Source organism: Drosophila rhopaloa, unplaced genomic scaffold (genome assembly GCF_018152115.1).
Source record: "Drosophila rhopaloa isolate 14029-0021.01 unplaced genomic scaffold, ASM1815211v1 contig_115, whole genome shotgun sequence".
NCBI lineage: Eukaryota > Metazoa > Arthropoda > Insecta > Diptera > Drosophilidae > Drosophila > Drosophila rhopaloa.
The window spans coordinates 4,713,997-4,734,127 of NW_025334990.1; the positions used below are offsets into that span (position 1 = coordinate 4,713,997).

Sequence of the window (20,131 nt, forward strand, 5' to 3'; positions counted from 1 at the left end):
GATAAATTTAGTGTAATATTTAGGAAATCAAGTTAGAACCAAATAATTTTCTTGAAAAAAAATGATAATTTCAATAGCTTTAATAAATCCATTTAAAAAGTTTTAAGAAAAAAAATTAATTGAGTTAAATCAAAGACTGTCGCTTACTTATATTTTTTCCTGTTACCAAAAGGATACGAAATATGTATTTGTTTTTTTTAAATCGATGCCAAGGCTTACAGCTAACGCACAAGCAGTCGGCCAAGGATGTTGTTCATCATATTAGATCGTGTTTTTCGCTTAGTGTATACCTTTTACTCCTGCATACCTCACTCTCTCCCAAGTCCCGACCCTCCCCCTCTGTCACCCTCACCTGTAAGACCTATTCAAATGGTCTCTCACAGTTTCTTGACCTTTCTTCGTGTGACGCAGCCGCAGTTGCAGTCGACGTCGCCGTTCGCAATTGTAACTGCACATGCGCGCGCCTTGTTCCTCTGCTTCCGAAGCCCCTCGCTCCGTCCCTTTTCCACCGCCCCCAATTGGCCGTTTGGCAATTTTGCAGCTTTGGCGCGACTCCTTCTGCCCCCAGTTGTTGTTCTTGCGGGAAATGCGATTGACGGTAATTGGTTGACGTTTGTCTTATTTAAATTTGTTTTCTTTGCGATTTTTCTACGTCGCTGCCTCTGCGCTGCTGCTGCTTCTTCTGTTGATTCTTTTGCTGCTGGTTCTTCTGCAACTACTCCCGCCAGATTCTCCCAAGCTCCGATACCCCGCAAAATATAGATTGACTATAACCGAACTATCTAGCCCTATGTCAAAACCTTATCTTACATGTTGATAAGCCATGTCATTTTCCGCGTATTCTTCGGCTTTAGATGGTAAAAAAAAAATTACGAATAAAATAAAATAATTATCACAAATTAGAACATTTTATAAAGACAACAAAAAAATAAACACAAAATATTTGGTTAAATAAAACCTATACCACAAATTAAAAAATTTTATAAAATAGTCTGCATAAGCTTTTGATTTAAACCAAAGTGTTGAGCCAGTAAAAAATAAATTCGAAAACACAATTAAACATGCGTACAACTATAAACAAATAACAAATTTTTTACAAACTTTTTATCAACGCAACAGATTCAACTTTTAATCCACTGAACCATGCAACTTCCACTCCATATAAATTAATTTGTATTAAGGAATCAATAAATTTTAAGCGCATTTAAATTATGCGAAACAAACTTTGTTGTTTTTTGTTAATGTTTCCTGTACTGAAAAAAAATTCGAAAAAGCCATCTTAATTTTGAAGAGGGTCTTATTTTACACTTGTCGTGGGATTTGTTAAAGATTTGTTTCAATAAACTGTATGACTACGCTATCCAGGAAATACATCCCGGAAAAAATTTGTATTTACAGGTAATCTTAAAATCGTTCCCATCACCGAACTTCCAGCTCCATTTCTTGTTTCCTTTATGGACTTTTCTCGAGCTCTTCCATCCCCTCATCCTCCTCCTCCTCCTCTTCCGATTCCAGTCCGTTCTGTGGCGCGCGGCGTGCAACTTTAATTGAAATGAAATGAGTTTCGTCGATTTGTGTTCTAGGAATTTGTTTTTTCATTGTTTTCTTGTAAATTTGAATGATTATCGAGCCAGTTGCAGCAGTTGTTGCAGTTGCAGTTGCAGCATTTGTTGCAGCAGTTGCGCAATTGCTGCAGACGAGCCGAAGAAAAAAAAGAAAACAAAATAAACAAGCCGACGAGCGGAGCGTAATTGCAGATCACATGGATCAAAGACCCTAGGTCTTTATAAATGTACGAGTTGGCTATGTGAGTGCAAGGGAAGTTTGCATTTTTCAGTTCCTCCCCCTTTTTCTTTCACCTCCTGCTCCCTCTTTTCCTGATCGATAGCCGGGTAATTGAGCTGCGAGAACTTTTAATTGTGTGCTTGTGTCGCGGAAGCGTTTTCGAACTGGGCCAGAATTTCCAAAGCAAAAGCCAATTTGTTACCGCTATATCTCCACGTATCGCTTCCATCGCGCTAAACGCAGTCACTTCCTCAAGTAAATACTGCAGCGCAGTACAAAAAGTACTGGAAAAAACTACTGAATAAATATAGCTTGTAATTCTATGAATGAATCTACTAGCAAGTTTTTAGTTCTAAAAAATAAAAAAAAGTTTGAGCTAATTAGGAACAGTTTTTTTGTACTTAGCCAAGCCCAAAATTATAAAGCATTAACCTTAAATTGACTTAAGAATTAATCTAATTTTAGAAACACTTAAATCGTACATTTTAAAGTTATTATTAAACTTTTTATTTCAATATTAATTATCGCACATAGCATTTTGGAGTTTGTTTTGTTTATAAATAATGCAATATAAATATCCTATTCAAAATTGTAATGTTTAAAGTATCTAATTTTGTTTTCTGAATCAATCTAATATTTGAAAGTTTATTTAGGTGGAAAATAAATAAATAAATGTAGTGTTTTATATTTAAAATGACATATTAATATTCGAAATATTTTTTTTCAGTGCTGAAGAATAAGAACCGCGGGAAACCGATGGAACCGTCCGAGATTGAAACCGAAACTGATGCGTAGTTTAGGGCGATTTACACACAGTTTAAACAGACATCCCGATACAAATCGCCAGGTCTTCAGAGGGGGTGGAATGGAGCAGGGGAGAGCATGGGGCATGGGGCAGAGCGGCATAGAGCAGCTGCAGGTCCAGTCTTCCTGGTGCCATAACTGTAGCAAATGGCCGAGCAACATGCAGGTCCCCCGGACTCAGTCTTAATCTCGGTTCTTGGTTCCCAACCCGCACCTTAACTTTAACCTACTGTGGGCTCAATGTATCAGTTTTTCATCATAAGCTGTCTTAATTAAACAGGATGTTAGCTATTAAATAAAAGTAGTTCAATTTTTAGCCAAATAATTTATATAAGAACTTTAACAAATTATTATAAATTCCAAAATTTCAAGAACTCATTTAAAATGATTTGAATTTAATAAATTGTAAGTCCGAAAAAATAAATCTAATTTTATTTAATAAGCTGTTAGGTCAGATTTATATTATTTTAACTGAAAGAAAATATAAGCAATAGCCGTACAATGTTTATTAAAAATAATATTATTTACAAAAATAAATTTTAAAGGGACTGTAGGGTTAAATCAAGCTATAACTCGAGCCTAAGCCGCACTCGCAGCTTTAAAGATCTTCGGCGTGGGCGTTTGTGGTGGTTATAAATTGCACATTTGATGAGCAGAGAAACGTTTATGGTTCTCCCTGATCTGCAGGCTCTTCCCAATCCCCCAGTCCCCCATTCTGTCGAATCCCCGGAGTCTCCTCTGCCTTTTAGCGCTTGCATGCAGCTGATTAATTGTGCCAACGTCATAAACGTGATGATATCGCAATGCAAGCGCATTTTTCATGTTATTCAATTCGTTGCCCCCAGCTCCAGCTCCAAAGCTCCAGTTCCTGGCCCAGCTGCAGCTCCAGTTTTGCACAGAGGAAAACCATTTGCATTTTTAATTTATCATTGTTAATATAACAAAATATTGAATCAATAATTTTAATGTAAACATGATTTATTTACGGAAAAACATTAATCATAGGTACTTTAAAAGTATAAGTGAAATTTTACCATGCAAATAAAATACGTTTTTATTCAGCTATCTTTATTTATTGAAGAGTGTCATAATTGTTAAGACAAAATGAAATTAATAATAAACTCTAATATATAAAATACATATTTTCCGATTTCTTTAAATCATTGATTTGAGCTGAATAAGTACTTAATACATAATAATATTTATGTTTTTTCGCCGTGTACTTACAATGTATTTGCATAGCGCTTTTATGCGGCATTACGAAAGACTCAAGCAGCGAACTCGCATGGCAGCCTTTCGATATTGCAACTAATTACCAGCATTAACGCAATTTCGTCTTCATAAACACTCGGTTCCGCATTGCCCCCTCACCCCTGATCACCCAAAAACCCCCTGCAATTGAGATTTAATTCGATTCTTTGCCCAAACGCGGACAGGTGTCTATGAGGCAGGTGTTTCGGCTCATTGTCTGCGGCCAGGAAGCATTTGGCATGCGTTCATTTGTTTAAACTGATTTTTTTCCACTCTGCGTTTTCCTTTTGTTTTTGAAAAACTGCGCAATTTTCATTGATTTTGGTCAGAGCTGGTTTGTTGTTTTTGCTGTTATTGGCACCTTTTACGGCCTAGTATAGCAGTGTATTTAGACATGTGAGATCACATCGAATGTTATAGGGGCTCCGTGTCAGGAATCTATAATTTCTATTGGCTTGTGGGGTATAGAAAATGAGATAACTTAAATAAAATATTATATATTTCAGTCACATTCTTCTTGGACTTCTAGGAACTTACATGTGGGTTTTATTAGAGAAAATTTTTACTTAGTAGCTATGTGTATCTGGAAACAGTATTGTTGACTATGGCACGTTTTGATATTCTTTAACATTATATGCAGCTGAACTTGACAAATGACTTTGCCTTAAGCATTCACCATAAATAATTTTATTAGCAATTTATTATTTCTTTTCGTGTGTTTAACCAGAAAGTATTTTTTTTTTAAATAGTCATACAATTTTGGTTGATTAGTAATAAAAATTTAAAAATGTTAGACTAACATAATAATTAATTTGCTATTTTTTTGTAACTTTCCAAAACTTATAAAGAAGTAATAAAAAAACATCTTGTGATTAATTTAGCCCCTTTTAATGTCTTTAATATTTTATAATAAGTAATTATATTTTGTATACCTGTTTCCACCGTAAATAATTTATAGACATTCCATTTCCCCCGTTCGGTGCCCCCTAATTTTTCACCTGCTTATTGGCAATCGCTTATGGTCAGATCAGGTTATTATTGAGTCGATTTCCAGGCCGTTAAGCTTTCATTGGATAGTTTAGCCTCCCACACTTAGGAATCAAGACAACTTTCAACGCTCGAGATTGTTTTGCATATACATTTATTTTTCTGAGACATTTATTTAGACACAAATACAAGTTATATTATAGTTTTACATATATGTATGTATATATACTCCCTATTTATAGGCCATAGAAGCTGGATAATACAACTAAAATGTACAGACTAAACGACTAAGACAATGCGATTGCGAGCAGATCGTGGGGAAGTGGGTTTTCGGGGGGTTTCGCGGGGGTTTGGGGGAAGTATCTGGCTCTGAGCAAAACTAATTACTAAACAAGAGTTGTTCGATTATGGTTTAATTGCATTCAATCAACAGTTTGCACAACATTTAAATTATGAGGAGGAAATTCATTGCATTAATTTATAAATTCATTTTAGCTAGCTTTAAGTGTTGCATAACATTCTCTAAATGATTGATATATGGTTGTTTGATAATATTGACTTACTATTAGTTACATTTGCCTTTTCGCTATCCTGTTTAAATACAGTACGCTTTAAATATATAAGTATCTCGTTTATAGACAACTAATTCTTGTGGATTTTAAGGTTCGTTTTGTGAATTTTTCTGAATAGCGTAAATGGCTTTCGTCTAATTTGAAAATGGTTCGCAATAATTATTAAATTAAACATAAAATTAAAATCACAATTTTATAGACTTGATGTGTGGTGTGTGTGTGTGTGTGGTATGTCGTGTCGTGTTGTGTTGTGTATGTGGGGGATTGTTGTGTGTTTCTGTGTGTGCTGGCAGCCTTTCATTTTCGGGGGTTCCATCCGGTCGAAATATTCTCATCAAATACTTCATTGGAATCTGGTTTTTAAAGCATAATTCTGGGCGTAGCAGGGAAAGGCACAATTCAATGTTAATTAAAATTGCTGCTGCAGGCTAAATGGTGAAAACTGCAACGTGGATGAGGGGAAGAACTATTAGTTGGCCGTTTGAAATGTTTGTTTAGTTTGTTGCACGAATTTAATAAGCAAAAACAAAAAAAAAAAAACAATCAAAACGCAGCACGATTTGCATGGCTATTCAACTCACCTGCAGGAACACACACAGCGTGCCAAAAGTTGTAGTTGCTCTTCTTTTATTGTGTTTTATTTTACTTTTTTTTTCTGTTTTGTGGGGGTCGATGGCAGCTAGAAACGAGTTGGCAACGAATCATCATCATCATCATCATCATCATCATCGTGCTGCTACTTCCTCATCGTCATCCTGGAGATACATCCATGCCACCATCCTACAGATACAGCGTCGCCTGCTGCCGCTGATCGAAGTGATGGATGTAGAGCTTCTTCTTCGATTTCTCCTTGGAGGGACGCAGATCCCAGACCAGGTTGGACAGACTCCTGGGCCGAGACAGGCGGCGCGTCTTCTTCTCGGGCAGTTTGTTCGAGTCGCCTGATGTCCGGCCTCCGCTGCGGGATGAGTCCAGGGTCCCCTCCCTCGGATTGTGGTGGTTGTTGCTGCTGGAGCTCCGGCTGTGGGGCAGTGGCAATGGCAGGGGATGCGGACTGGACAGGTAGCCGTGGACGTTGAGGATGCTGCCGCACTTGAGTACCACATCCGGCGGAGTGCCGGGCGTGGCCGTCGGAGCTCCCGACGCACTTGCTCCTGGTCCCGATCCACCGCCACCTACTGATGACTTGCCGTGGGCTGAGATCGTCGGCGGCGTCACGGAGGAGCAATTGTTGTTATCCGGCGTCAACTGCAGGCTGCTGAGACTCTTGTACCTGAAGGTGAAACAAATAATGGGAGTTGTAGATAGTATATTTCTAAGCCTGCGCTTCACTTTTATAGAAACATTTTACTGCCTATTAATATTATAGAGGATCTAGAAGTTTACGATTTTATTAAAATTGTTATAAGGTGAATTAATAAAAGGGAGTTGCAGATAGTATATTTCTAAGCCTGTTGTTCATTTCAATAGAAAAATTGTACTGTCTATTAATTGTATATAAGATCTCGAATTTATAGATTCTATTCCAATTTTAATTCAATTTTTTATTTCAACCTCTTTTCATGCTTTTGGGCTATGATGGATGTTTGGTGAACTCGATATTTTTATTATATTTTTATAACGTTCTTTTTCCAAAAATCTTAGTATTGTTGTTAATAAAAAATATTCTTAAGTTAATCGTAATATAAATATATATATTCCTTGTTTTGACAATACTTGGCTTTTTAAGGGTTTATTCAGAGTCTTCGATCAATATGGATTTTGTAGTTTTTTAATATTAATGATACACCTTTTCTGTCTTTATTAATATATCTGATTAGTGTGTGGTATATTTTTATCATTTAAGCCGAGTTTTTTAATATATTTTGGGTATTCCCAACCAGGATTGATCTGCTTACCTGATGTGGAATAGCGGCGACTGGGGCTCCAGGGCCTCCTTGCTCGGCAGATGGTTGTTGGGCGTCAGCACCTTGCCGTGATGAGGATGCGGATGTGCGTGCACACTGGCATGCGGATGCGGATGGGGATGCGGATGCTGGTGCGGATGTGAGCCGTGCGATCCGTGGGAACCATGATGGGCAGCTGCCACCGCAGCAGCCGCCGCATTGGCCACCGCATTGGCCGTATTCCCATTGGGAGTGGGCGGCTGCTGCTGCGCCTGGGCGTGGCCGTGACTGTGGGCGTGACTGTGACTATGGCTGTGACTGTGACTGTGACTGGTGCTGTGGGTGGTGCCCGTGGAGTTGCCATTGCTGCTGCTCCCAGCACTGTGGGCATTCTTGATGTAAAGCTTTGGTAGAGTGGGACGCTGGCGCTTCTCCGCCGGCTTCTTGCCCGGAATCGTTTCGATGGGCGGCGGCACCGGCTTGATGTCCTCCTGAATATGGCCATGATGGTAGTGATTCACCATGTGATGGTGGTGATGATGCTGCTGCTGGTGACCGGGATGATGGCCACCGCCGCTACTGCTGTGCTTGTTGGACTCCAAGCTGCTGTAGTTGTTGTTTCCCGAGGAGGTGGCTGCCTGCTGGTGAACCGGAGCCCTGATCAGACTGCAGTAGTTGCCACTGCCACTATCCGTGTGGTGCGATCGCAGAGTGGGTGACTCGCAGATCGGCTCGAAGCGGGCCAATCCCTTTGACAGCGGCGTCAAGCCCCTCACATAATCATAGATATGATCGATCTCGTTGTACTCCTCGGCGATTTCGCTGCTGCTTAAGGCCTGCTGCTGTTGCTTGGACCACGAATCGCAACTGGCACTCTTGCGTAACACATACCCACTTTCCGCCAGTCCACTGGCCATTCCGGCCGCCGATGGCAGCATTACCACCGGCAGCCTGCCCCCATTGCGACTATTGAACTTGGAGTCCTTCTTCTCCTTCTCGCTCAGCTTGAGATCGACGATCTGCAGGCGATCGCGTGCATCGGCCAGCAATCGCTGTGCCTTGTCCAGGAATCGCGAGTACTCGATGAAGTGCTCCAGCTGCTCCATGTTCTTGGCCCGCTGCAGCTTGATCTTGGCGTTCAGCGGCACCGGCACCAAGTCCGTGTCCTTCTGCAGTGGCAATGCGAAGATCCTGTCGATCTCCACGCAGCCCAGCAGTCGCAGTTCGGGCACGAAGGGCTGCTTCAGGCCCTTGGGCGCACTGCCGTGGACGAGTCTGTAAAGTGGAGATAAAGGATCCTGGTTAATAAATAATTCACGTCTAATTTTACTTAAAACACGAAATTGGTACCTAATCACATTCAGAGACTATAAATCTAGACTACCCATTTTAGATGAGATTTAAGTGTATCTAATTCATTATTTAATTTTAGGTTTCGATTCAATTAAGATTTGTATAATAATGTCTTTGAAATTTATAATATGGCCTTGATAAAAAGTTTGTATTAGAAACTATATTAAAATGTTTTCTAATAATATTTTTTTGTACCTAACATATTTTTGGTGTTCAGCAATTTTATTTTTAATATCCACAAAATAAAAAATATATACATTTTGGTAAACAAAAATAATCTAAACTAAGGATTGAAGATCTTTAATTAATATTTAAAGTTTCAGTTCTTAAGTATTGTCGTTTCACAATAAGGCATGCTTTTTCGGAACTTTTCACTTAAAAACTTTGTAATTTGGAAGAAGTCTAATAAAAGAGCATGCACAAAATGTGATTAAAAATAAATTAATTTGATGTCAAGAAACTAATTGGTCTTTTAAGAATATTTCCTCTTGCAATATTCGGTTTTATGCTAAATTTATATCTTGTGATTGTAAGTATTGTAAAGTACTACGTATTGTAATACATTTATTTGTATAATTGAATCTTAAGTCTTACCTCACAATGACTGGCATCCGCTTGAGCAGCAGATTCTTGACGGTGTGCACACCGCTGATGCTGTCCTCCCTGGCGATCGGCGAGAACTTGGCTTTGGTATCGAGTGGCAGATTGATGATCTCGTCCTTGATGTTGCGGCACTGCAGGTACTTCCCGTTGTCGTTCATGGTGGTCAGCAGTTCGCCGGCGTGGATGGTGCGGTTCATCTGCTGGCAGCGGAAGGTCTCCCGGACGAGGACCCTGGCATTGCGGCGCCTCGATAGCTCCAGCACGGAGTCAATGCATCTCGTGGAGCGGCCGTCCTCGCTGAGGAGCTCGAAATAGCCGCCGTAGGTCTCCGGGATGAGCACCTTGGCGCCCACATTGGTGGGCTTGCGGCCCTCCTTGATCTTTATGGGCTGGGCCAGGATCTGGTACTTTTTGCCGGCGCTCAGGAAGAGGGCGGTGCTCTGCAGGGAGGGGGCCGAGAGGGTGGGCACGCCCAGGGCCTGGTGCTGGCCCTTAAGGATCTTGGCCACCGCCGGCAGCGGCTGCTTGGAGAAGTCGCGCAGGTAAACGGGCGTGGCATCGCCGAATCGGGAGGCGGCCAATATGATCTGGCCATCGGTGGCGGCCATGTCGCGGTTGAAGAACGAGAGCAGCTTGCTGCGCGCCAGTTGGACATTAAATGAGAGTAAGTTTCATTGGACTGGCTGTGGATGCAGATGCTCCCCGCCCACGGCTCCCTGGTCGCTGTCCAATTCCTCCCGCAGATCCTCCTGCTCCTGCTGCTGATCCTCCGGCTCCTCCTCCTGGTTGGCGTTTATCTGATCCTCGAGAGCTCGTCGCTTGGCCAGCTCCCGGTGGCGCAATCTGAGCAGCTGGGCGCCGCGACTGCAGCAGGCGTGCTTAAGGTCCTCCTCGTGGGCGGAGGCGAGTCCTGTGTGGTCAGGATACAGATCCTGGTTCGGGCCCTGGTACGTCAGCAGTCGCGTGGATGTCTGCAGAGCGTAGTTGAGATACTGCATTCGGTTCGATTTCCTCCTCCTCCGCTGGCCACAGTGTGCGAATAGTCCTTGTTAAGTTGGCTTTTCTTTTTGCCGCTGTCGCTTTGCCAGTCGGTAAGCTGCTTTCCCGGAGTCCTTTGTCCTGCAAATAGTCGGAAAAAATGAGGCAACATTAATCAATGTAATTCTACATTCACAACGGCAAGGATATATAGTTCAGCTTGGGAAAAAGCAGCTCACAAAAATATGCAAAAATGCACAACTCACTGCAAGAGAAATTAAAACGAAACTAATATAAAAATGGAGTATACTATACGATACCCTGTAGACCTTCATACTTAAATGAAAGAATAAAAGTCAATTTTAAGAAAAAGATTTTTAAGGTCTAAGAATAAATTACAAACTAAGCAGTAAACGAAGGGTCTTTTAACATAAGTTTGCCAATATATCCGAGGCTCTAAATTCTTTTAGCAATTCCATTAGTAAATTAAAAAAATTATCGATGAAAGTAAACTAAGTTGTCGCAAAGATATCAGAAATATGCACAAGCACCTTTGCTACCCAGGGGACATTAGGTAAATGAAATGTTGGCAACAAATTTCCCCCCTTTTGGTTCGAAGTTGAAATATTCCTGTGTCCGCAGATCAGCTCTTCAAGTTCTCACACAGGGATATACATATATAAGTGCAGACACCGATACAACGACAGGGTGTTATTTATGAGGGCCATAAAGTAAGGAAGAAGACTTTAACTGAAGAAATGGCAAAGTGCACAAAATGAAAATGCAAGCTCCAGGGGAACGTGCATATAGAATAGACAAGACGACTGTGCGACAATGCCAAACATGCCATTAACAAAAGGGAGGCGGAGTCTGCGGAGGAGGACATGGCCATGGGCCAACAGCCTGCGGACCAACAAATGGCAAGACATTAAAAGTACTTAAAGGATATTTGCATATTTTATGGCCAAACATAAATGCGGCTGATTACGAGACGTCGTGAAGTGGGATGTTGTATTGCGTAGACTGCTGGCAGTGCTGCCCAACTGAACATTACAGGAATTGGCTAAAATTTGCATTGAATATATGCAGTTTAAAAGTGATTAAAATAATTTATTAATTAGCTATAACAATTATATTTCCTTCTATACACGTACTGATTAGCATAAATTATAATAACTGGAAACCGTTATTATACTTCCTATTTCTAAATTGTTCGGAAAAATAGGAGATTTAAAATATTAAAAGTGTTCTTTAAAATTAAAAATTCTATTTATTGGTGGTGTTTAGATTAACATATAATATTTTGTGACCAAGTGTACATATGATCATTTGTAATATTTTGACGCATAGAAACATTTTTTTTTTGGAAATTAAATTTTTAAATAATATTGTAAAATTAAATGTAGGAAGAGTTTCAAGTCCATAACATCTCCTATATTTTTTACCAGCCTATTGTAAAACTGTCAAATAGAAAAGGCGTTTTCTAATATGTTAAAAATTAATAATAAAATCTGAAATCATATTTTTGACCAGGAAAATGCAAAGTACTCTTTTTTGATGACAACACTTTCTTGCGATTGCAACATTTTTCTGTTTTTGACCATTAACGCTAATATGTCAACTCTGATTGCTTGTAATATTGGACCATTGCAGTGCAACTCGGGGGATGGAGATGGAATTCTAATGTGTGGGACTCACTTCAGTAAATTAGTTGGCAATTAGCAAAGTGACCGCACCTGCTGCTCGGCTGAAGCCGATTCTACCTGCCAATTGACTATGGCCTCCCTTCGCCCGGAAGAACATCAATCCCTAATTGCTTTCCTATTCCGATTGGAGCGAGGCTGGAAGCCAGTAGCCATGGAAACCGAGCCAGGAACAGCAGTTGGGGCCGTAAAGAGTCGGCCATAAAGCATTTAACGAGCCCTGAGGAAGGGCGCCCAACCCTCCTGCCCAAATTAAATGCATTTGCGGCTATTATTGGGTCATACTACAATAACCCGTAACTTTAGTTGCCCCGTAACTATTATTAAATCTTTTTCACCCTCTGGCTAAGGCATGAAAAAGTTTAATGGATTTTTTAGTGCTAAAAAAAATGAACAACTTTTCCGGGATTATCGAACAAAAGCCTCTGGTAAAACCTTTGCGTTGCACGGAAAAAATTATATCCTCATTTTTGTGTTTTATTTGTTAACTGTGACATATAAATTTAATACTTTTGTTGGATGTTATTAATGGTAAAAAAGCTTCCTATTATTTTATTTAAAAACTGAATTTTTTCTAAATTTTTATACCCTTGCAGAGGGTATTATAATTTTGGTCAAAAGTGTGCAACGCAGTGAAGGAGACATCTCCGACCCTATAAAGTATATATATTCTTGATCAGGATCACCTCCTGAGTTGATATAGCCATGTCCGTCTGTCCGTCTGTCCGTCTGTCCGTCTGTCCGCCTGTCCGTCTGTCCGTCTGTCTGTCCGTCTGTCTGTTTCTACGCGAACTAGTCTCTCAGTTTTAAAGATATCGAATTGAAACTTTGCACACACCCTTCTTTCCTTTGCACGCAGTATATAAGTCGGAACGGCCGGGATCGGCCGACTATATCCTATAGCTGCCATATAACTGATTGATCGGAAATGCCATAACTCTGCTGTTTGTTTAGTTAGGAAGTTGGGACTCTCTATGGGTATTATATTTGGCCAATCAATCCGACATACCAAATTTCATAAGGATCGGCCGACTATATCCTATAGCTGCTATATAACTGATTGATCGGAAATGCCATAACTTTGGTGTTTGTAAAGTTGGAAAGTTGGGATTTTCTATGGGTTTTATATTTGGCCAATTAATCCGACCTACCAAATTTCATAAGGATCGGCCGACTATATCTTATAGCTGCCATATAACTGATTGATCGGAAATGCCATAACTTTGGTGTTTGTTAAGTTAGGAAGTTGGGATTTTATATGGGTTTTATTTTTGCCCAATCAATCCGACATATTAAATTTCATAAGGATCGGCCGACTATATTCTATAGCTGCCATATACATAACTGAATGATTGGAAATGCCACAACTTTGGTGTTTTTAAAGTTAGGAAGTTGGGATTTTTTATGAGTATTAAGAATGCATCATATGAATAATTTTGGAGAATATAATTTACAGAGTATTCTGCAAGGGTATATCAACTTCGGCTCCGCCCGAAGTTAGCTTTCCTTTCTTGTTTTTTATTATTATTGCCATCACATAAATAATTCTCTATCATAATTGTATCACTAATATTTTTTTGTGAATTGTTTCGAATTATGCCAAAAAATTGTTATTTACGGTTTGTTGTTTTTAAGGTTTTTACAATAATTTTTTTTGAGGTAATATATTTAAAGGATCCAATTTGCTACTTAGAATGTTTAAATTGAAAGCAGATGACTAATAGGAAACCTAAATAAATTTTTTTCCTGTGTGAGAGTGGAAATGTCAGGCGTACACCTTTGGACTCGCTTTTGTTTAGTGGATCTGCTTTCCAATTAATTGCCAGACAAAGAGTGAGACTGCAACACGGACGGCAATTAATTTTCACCATGGAAAGTACCTTTTCCTGGAGCAGGAAAACACATACGGACCGAAGGAGAGCGACTGCCAGTTGCCAATTCTCACGCTCAACGTGGCCGAAAGCCTTTGTAACTTATGTGGAAACGTGACATTTTCTCGGCTACTGGACAAAAATTGATGCCGCCAAGCCGTCTTGGCGAGCTGGAGAGGATTGGTCTCGCATCGGCAATAGCTGTAGCTTGGGCTGGAGCTGAAGCTGAATCTGCAGCAACTGTCTTGTTTCCTGGCCCGTACGTGTCTGGATTTTTCTCTGGTTTTTATTGCGGCTTCTGTTGGCTTTTTGTTGGTTTTGATGTCACACAATGACACAGTTTTTCACGTGCGGAGCGCTCGTAATTTGTATTTGGCCTCGTCTCGCATTTAAGTTGATCTCATCGAAAATGTCTTAATTAATTTGCGCTCGAAAGTGGCACAAAAGCAGCTGCCCCAAGATCCAGAAAAGATGTGCAAAAAAAAATTGAGATTAAAAAAACTGTAAGAAACTCACTTAATTTATGACTGACACGACACAAGATGACTTGGCATGAAGCCCCACAAAAGGCTTATGATTTTTTCCTATATATTTTTTTTTTGCGGAATCCTTTTCAACATCCTGTCTGCCTGTTGCTATTTGCTGTGGCTGTTTCCTGTGCAACGCGCCAAGAGCCACCGCCCCCAAGGGGCCTCAGAAAAACACTTGAGCAAATGAAGCCCCCAAAGAGTCAATATGTGTGAGCGAGGGGAGTTATTATGCACGTACATATGGTTATGAAAAATATGTAACCCAAGACGGAGCTCGAGCACATAATGAGATACCCAGCTCACACAAAATATGTAAAAAGAAAACTACAAAAAATCGAGAACGAAACGGAAAGCTTTAAAAAAGGAAAGGGAATGCGGCAGCACTTATCGACTTACCGATACTCTTTAATAGTTTCGTTTTTATAACCAGTTTAATTAAAATATTAACCGAAAAAGTTGTGCCGTTTTATTTCTTTTGAATTACATATTGAAAAGTTTTAATAGTTTCTTAGAACATTTTTCGACATTTAAGGGATAAAAAAAGGTCAAGTTTAACGTGATAACTATGTGTAAAAAGTTGGAATCTAAAATATTTTGATTTAAATGCCTCCAAAAATTAGCTTATTCTTGTTACTAATGTAAATAATGCTAAATGGTTTTGGAATAATCATATCTGAAAATAATATGCATTTCCAAATAACTATTTAATATTAATGAACATATAAATGCAAACAAGTTCTAGCACTCTAAATGCCAATATAAAACTAAAAACCAAAAGACCAAAGGCATTAAATGTAAAGAGAGCAGAAAAAGAATTAATTCTGAGTTCCCAGTTTAGTTTAAAATGTGGTAAACTCGTTTGAGCAACTCGAAAATCCATTTTGCTACCCTTTCGGCACAAGCTGCAGGCGAAAAAGCGGGCAAGTGCGATAAAAGCCACGTCAAAAGGATTAGGGCAGTGCTACTGGAAATGTGTGTGAGCGCCTGAAAACGGAAAATGTCTGTGCACGAAGGTGTGGGTGGCTGGGCTTTTGTTTGTCCCAACAAAGGCAAGAGAGCTAGCAGAAAAAATGTATAAAAAAATCGCAAGGAGAAGGAGTTCACGGAAAAAGGAAAAGTGTAAGGAGCACGACCTGCTTGTAAACCAAAGAGCTCATAAAAGGAAACGCACACACGCATGCGAGTGTGTGGCACATTAATCACACTAAAGAGTTTTACAAAATGCAACTCAACTCTCCGTCGGAGCCAAAGCCAAAAGTTGTTGCTGTAGTTGCTGTTGTCACCACTTTAAGCTGCGGCTTAAAAATCGCGCCCATCTCGCGCGGCAAGCGGCTTACAGCTCATGGCTTAGGCGGCTAAGAATCCGCGTCGTCCGCCAACGCCAACACTTGACGCTCTCCACCAAGTCACAGTAAGGCCTCAATAAACTTTACACATACCAGGATCCGAAAAATTTAAATTAAGTACCGAGTCTGAAAGCACTAAAAAGTTTTCCTAAGTAGTTAATCTATCTCATATTAGAATTCAAATAATTCAAAAAATATTGCATATGACTTTTTGGAATCTTTTTGTTCTTTAAACGTATATTTATAACCTATAGTATTTTTAAGAGCACTTCTAAATATTATCCTAATAAACGGCTCTGTTATGTTATTTATTAAACATAGATAATGTTATCTAACTTGACATGTAATAAGATATACTTATTTCCAACAAAACAATATGTTCACCATCTTTTTATAAGGATTACATTTCTTAAAATTTGATTTAAGAAAGCTTGACTGTATCTCAAACATAAATGCAATATTCCTGCCGAGGAGACGCTTATTGTGCTTCTTTTTTTATTTGATTCCATTTCCTCTTTGTCAAGCATTTTTCTGTGCGAAGGAAACACCTTCATCCTCGAAAGCCCCCCATGCCTGCCACTCCCCCTTCGCCCCTTTTCTCACTCTTCTTCTTCCAGTTCTCAGTTGCCTTATTATGTCGTTCTTAGCACTTTTGATTACTTTTTATCCGCTTTGGTCGCGGGTTTCATAGCTCACAGCATTCTGCTTTTGTTTGCTGTTGCTGGTTTATATATCCTATTCCCCCCTCCCAATTTTTCCCCCGACAACCCCTCTTTATCGCCACATCCCCCGCCCCTGTTCCGGTGTGACTAATGACGTTGTGGACCATGGACAACGCTTGCGTTTGTTTAGTCCCCTGTCCAAATCCCCATCCCCACCACATTGCCGTGATGTAAATAAATGAAATAATATTCTTTCGCTGTTGTCCCGCCATGAAAAATTAACGCTGACCACTCTTGACTTCTTTTTTGTTTTCGTGGGTTTATTTTTGGTTTATCTCTGTTTTTTTGCACGCTTTTGGTTTTCTCACTGCGGACAGCTTTGGATTTTTGCTTTCATTTGTCAAGTGGCGCTGAATCGTTGTTAAAATACTCTATTGTTAGGGTTTCTAACAATATTTGTCGACACTGAAATTGAATTTTTGTTGTATTTTTTGTAGCTAAAGAAATAAAACGAATTCAACATATCAAATAAAAGTTAATATGCAATACAATTTTTAAGAAAACCAGATATATTCTTGGCTTTGTTAATAGAATAATGTGGCTTTCTATTAGCTTAAAGCTTACATTAATCACTTTATGGTTTTGAAAATTAGTTCATTAAATTCAATTCTTTAAATTTCACATAAAATAACTTGTGTTATCATTTTTATACTAAAATACAAATCTTATATAGAAATAAATTTATTATACGTTTTTCGAGGGTATTAAAAATAATGGTTTGCCAACTGGGATAGGCTTCACTAGAATTAATTTACTTTATCACAATAAAAGAGGAAATAAAATCATGTTCGCAAGGGGAAGTGGAAAAGTTTGCTCGCTCAAGCTGTTATTTGAAAAGCATTAATCACATCCATAAAACTCCTAGTGCTTAACTGGAAAAGAAGATAGATAGATTTCCCACTGACGTAAATGTAGATCGAATCGATAGCGGAAATGGAATAAGAACTTAAGTCATGCCAAAAATAGTAAAATGATTAACCAAATGGAATTTTCCCCCTGGCATTACAGGTGCTATTCAATCGCCCTCAATAAGTCCAATGAATCGGAATTCCACGGTCACCTCCGATTCATAGCCATAAAATCGGAACTCTGGGAGAATACCTATGCGAAACTTGAATGTAAATATTGCTTTGTTTCCAATATTTCGCATTGTGAGTGACAAATGGAGCTCAATGTAATATGTTGATTTGTATGAGAAGTGCGTTGTATGAAGTAAAGCTTAAGATGCTAATAAAACAACTTGAAATACGCGTAAGAGCGATGGTTCAATTCGTAGGCGGATAATTTAACGAAACCTACATTTTGCAAATGCCTTTATTATATTTATACCCTTGCAGAGGGTATTATAATTTTGGTCAAAAGTGTGCAACGCAGTGAAGGAGACATCTCCGACCCTATAAGGTATATATATTCTTGATCAGGATCACCTCCTGAGTTGATATAGCCATGTCCGTCTGTCCGTCTGTCCGTCTGTCTGTCCGTCTGTCTGTTTCTACGCGAACTAGTCTCTCAGTTTTAAAGATATCGAATTGAAACTTTGCACACACCCTTCTTTCCTTTGCACGCAGTATATAAGTCGGAACGGCCGGGATCGGCCGACTATATCCTATAGCTGCCATATAACTGATTGATCGGAAATGCCATAACTCTGCTGTTTGTTAAGTTAGGAAGTTGGAATTTTATATGGGTTTTATATTTGGCCAATCAATCCGACCTACCAAATTTCATAAAGATCGGCCGACTATATCCTATAGCTGCCATATAACTGATTGATCGGAAATGCCATAACTTTGGTGTTTGTGAAGTTAGGAAGTTGGGATTTTCTATGGGTTCTATTTTTAACCAATCAATCCAACCTATCAAATTTCATAAGGATCGGCCGACTATATCCTATAGCTGCCATATAACTGAACGATTGGAAATGCCATAACTTTGGTGTTTTTAAAGTTAGGAAGTTGGGATTTTTTATGAGTATTAAGATTGCATCATATGAATAATTTTGGAGAATATAATTTACAGAATATTCTGCAAGGGTATATCAACTTCGGCTCCGCCCGAAGTTAGCTTTTCTTTCTTGTTTTATCTCATGTGGTAGCCTTTGAGTTCATCTCTCCCAAAATATTAAGTTATATCTAATCGAATATCTTTTATTTTATTTATTATTTCCTCTTATTCCAAAATAGATTTTGTTGAAATATATTTTGATTTCGGCTTAATTATATTGCGCACTTAACGACTAAAAGCTTCTAAAATTCTCCTTCTCGGAAATTCAAACCTTTAACTGCCTTATGGATTAGCTACAGACACACGTGTTTATATATATATATCTTTGATTTGATGCCAAATTGAACAATCGGTTGAGTCGCGCCCAATTCCCCGATTCATCAGCGGGGGCAGCCACATCAGAAACTCAAAATCAAAAGCAATTAAAATGCAAAGCCACAGAGCGTCTCATAGGGTAGAAATGTATAAAAATGTGACGTTGATGAGGAGTTGCCCCCGCTGATGATTTTCGTTTTTTCCTTGTCGTTTTTTGATTTTTTATTGAAATGTCGACATGCTTACTAATCAACGAAACGGTCAAAGAGTGGGAAAGAACCAGGAGAACTTCTCATTTTATTAATCATGCGTTGAATGCACAAAAAGATCGGGGAATTAGGAGGGGGATCCCATGTCTGGGGACAGGAAATCGAAACCGAAATGCAACGACAGTTGGCCCCAACGTATTTGGTTCGGTATTCCCGCTTTTAATCCAAACGTCGTCAAAGAACCGTTGGCTTTGGCCTTTTGAAGTCGCCTTGGATCCACAATGTTCATTGACTTTAATTTATGCCTGACGAGTGTTTATTGTTTGCATATTCTTTTGCCCTGACACTTTTCTTCGTTCTTTTTTCTTCCGATAGCAATGAAAGTTTTCGTTGTAAAAGGGAAATCCCTTTTTTGGGCTGGGCTAGGTTTATATTTTCATATTTGGGTTGGGCTGGGGCCATCATCTATCCCGACCATCCTCTCTATTGACCCAGAAAATGAAATACAATAAGAAAATGTTGCGCCCGCCTTTTTTTGTTTGTAAGTGAAATTTTTGAAAAACGCTATCAGCCAAAATGTCTTTCGAAGATATTTTCCACGCGTTGGCGTTGAGTGATGGGAAAAGTCGGTTAAATTATGGTAACGGGGGGTTAAAGAAGGGACACATCTGCATTATGTTGTCAGTTGTGAGTGGAGGTCTACGCTAATGAAACCGATAATGAATGGGTTAATAGATCTCCATAAATAAGAATTGTTAAGGAGGCGAAGCTACATTGAAGTTGTTTGAAGTGAAAGCATTAATTATCAAAGGTTTTCATGGTTTTAATGGTGGGCTTGATAACTGGTAAGTGGAAAAATTGTGAAGCATACGTTTTCTGTGCTTTTCAATAGATCTTAATTTTGTACATATCTCAGTTAAATTACAAAAAAAATCGTTTTGGATGGGAACTTAAATATTTTAAATTATTTTAGTTTTCAAAAAACAAAATAAACACATAAATTTAATTCAATAATTTAATAGTAGTTTACACCATAATATTGTTATGTTAATATTAATCGATTAAGAATTATATTGAAACAGTTTTTAAGAACTAAAATCAATAAAACTTGTTATATCTTTGTTTATATTGCTTAGACTTATAAAATGAGATCAGTTGTAAAATTAAATTTAATGATGACAAAATGGATCCCAAAAGCACTTTATTAATATC

General features: G+C 38.9%; 2 protein-coding genes across 4 annotated transcripts in view; both read right to left on the reverse strand.

The window, feature by feature from the left end:
• Positions 1–4,964: 4,964 nt before the first annotated feature.
• Positions 4,965–9,849, reverse strand: LOC108049497 (midnolin homolog). Its single transcript, XM_017130700.2, has 4 exons — positions 9,233–9,849; positions 7,298–8,560; positions 5,981–6,672; positions 4,965–5,841 (listed from the first exon to the last, which is right to left on the reverse strand). Exons 1-3 carry the CDS (start codon positions 9,847–9,849, stop codon positions 6,180–6,182), a joined length of 2,373 nt encoding a protein of 790 aa, XP_016986189.1. The 3' UTR covers positions 4,965–5,841; positions 5,981–6,179.
• Positions 9,850–9,912: 63 nt separating this feature from the next.
• Positions 9,913–20,131, reverse strand: part of LOC108038595 — a 94,098-nt gene continuing 83,879 nt past the window's right edge. For all 3 annotated transcript variants that reach the window (XM_044457536.1, XM_044457543.1, XM_044457538.1), the window contains one exon: positions 9,913–10,360. In XM_044457536.1, coding sequence (XP_044313471.1) covers positions 9,913–10,239 — 327 coding nt within the window. In that variant the 5' untranslated portion in view covers positions 10,240–10,360. The remainder of the gene's footprint in view (positions 10,361–20,131) is intronic.